At 77.5% G+C, this 500-nt stretch overlaps 1 protein-coding gene across 2 annotated transcripts in view; it reads right to left on the bottom strand.

Annotated features, from left to right (window-relative positions):
• The window catches only part of PIGK (phosphatidylinositol glycan anchor biosynthesis class K), a 72,569-nt gene extending 72,378 nt beyond the window's left edge, over positions 1-191 (bottom strand). For both annotated transcript variants that reach the window (XM_085298183.1, XM_085298184.1), the window contains exon 1: positions 106-191. In XM_085298183.1, coding sequence (XP_085154309.1) covers positions 106-177 — 72 coding nt within the window. In that variant the 5' untranslated portion in view covers positions 178-191. The remainder of the gene's footprint in view (positions 1-105) is intronic.
• Positions 192-500: the final 309 nt, after the last annotated feature.

The following is a 500-nucleotide window of genomic DNA, read 5'->3' as shown; positions in this document are numbered from 1 at the left end:
GCCGGGCACGCGGAGGGCACGGAGGAGGCAGCTCCGAGGCAGCGGCCTGGAGCCGGCTCGGCGCCGCCCCGTCTCCCCGCGGGCCGCTCCCGCCAGCCCCCGTACCTGGACGCCGCCGGCGAGCGCCGCGCCGCARCACCCCAGCAGCAGCAGGGCAGCAGCGCCGGCGGCCGCCATGTTGTCCCGCCTCCGCGCGGAAGGGCGGAGCGGGAGGGGGGAGCGGGCTCTGCGCATGCTCCGTCCCGCCGTCCCGCCGCCGCGGGGTCGGGCAGGTGCTCGCTGAGGGGCGGCAGCCGGCTGCGCTCTGCGGCGGGTGTCCCGCCGTTCGCAGCACTGCAGCTGCAGGGGAGGGCGGCTCGACACGCGGGCCCGGCGCCTGGAGCAAGGCTGCTCGGCAGGGGTAGTCCCSTTGCTGCACGCTGGATGTTTAGTCCCGTCCTGGGGCTCGTTGCTGCTGTTGGGGAGGGCGGCCATAGGCCTCGGCGGCTGCAGTACGGACC

The sequence above is a fragment of the Rhea americana genome, unplaced genomic scaffold (genome assembly GCF_003343005.1).
Source record: "Rhea americana isolate MKP2758 unplaced genomic scaffold, rheAme1 scaffold_136, whole genome shotgun sequence".
Lineage (NCBI taxonomy): Eukaryota > Metazoa > Chordata > Aves > Rheiformes > Rheidae > Rhea > Rhea americana.
This window is presented reverse-complemented; position numbering and strand designations above follow the sequence as displayed.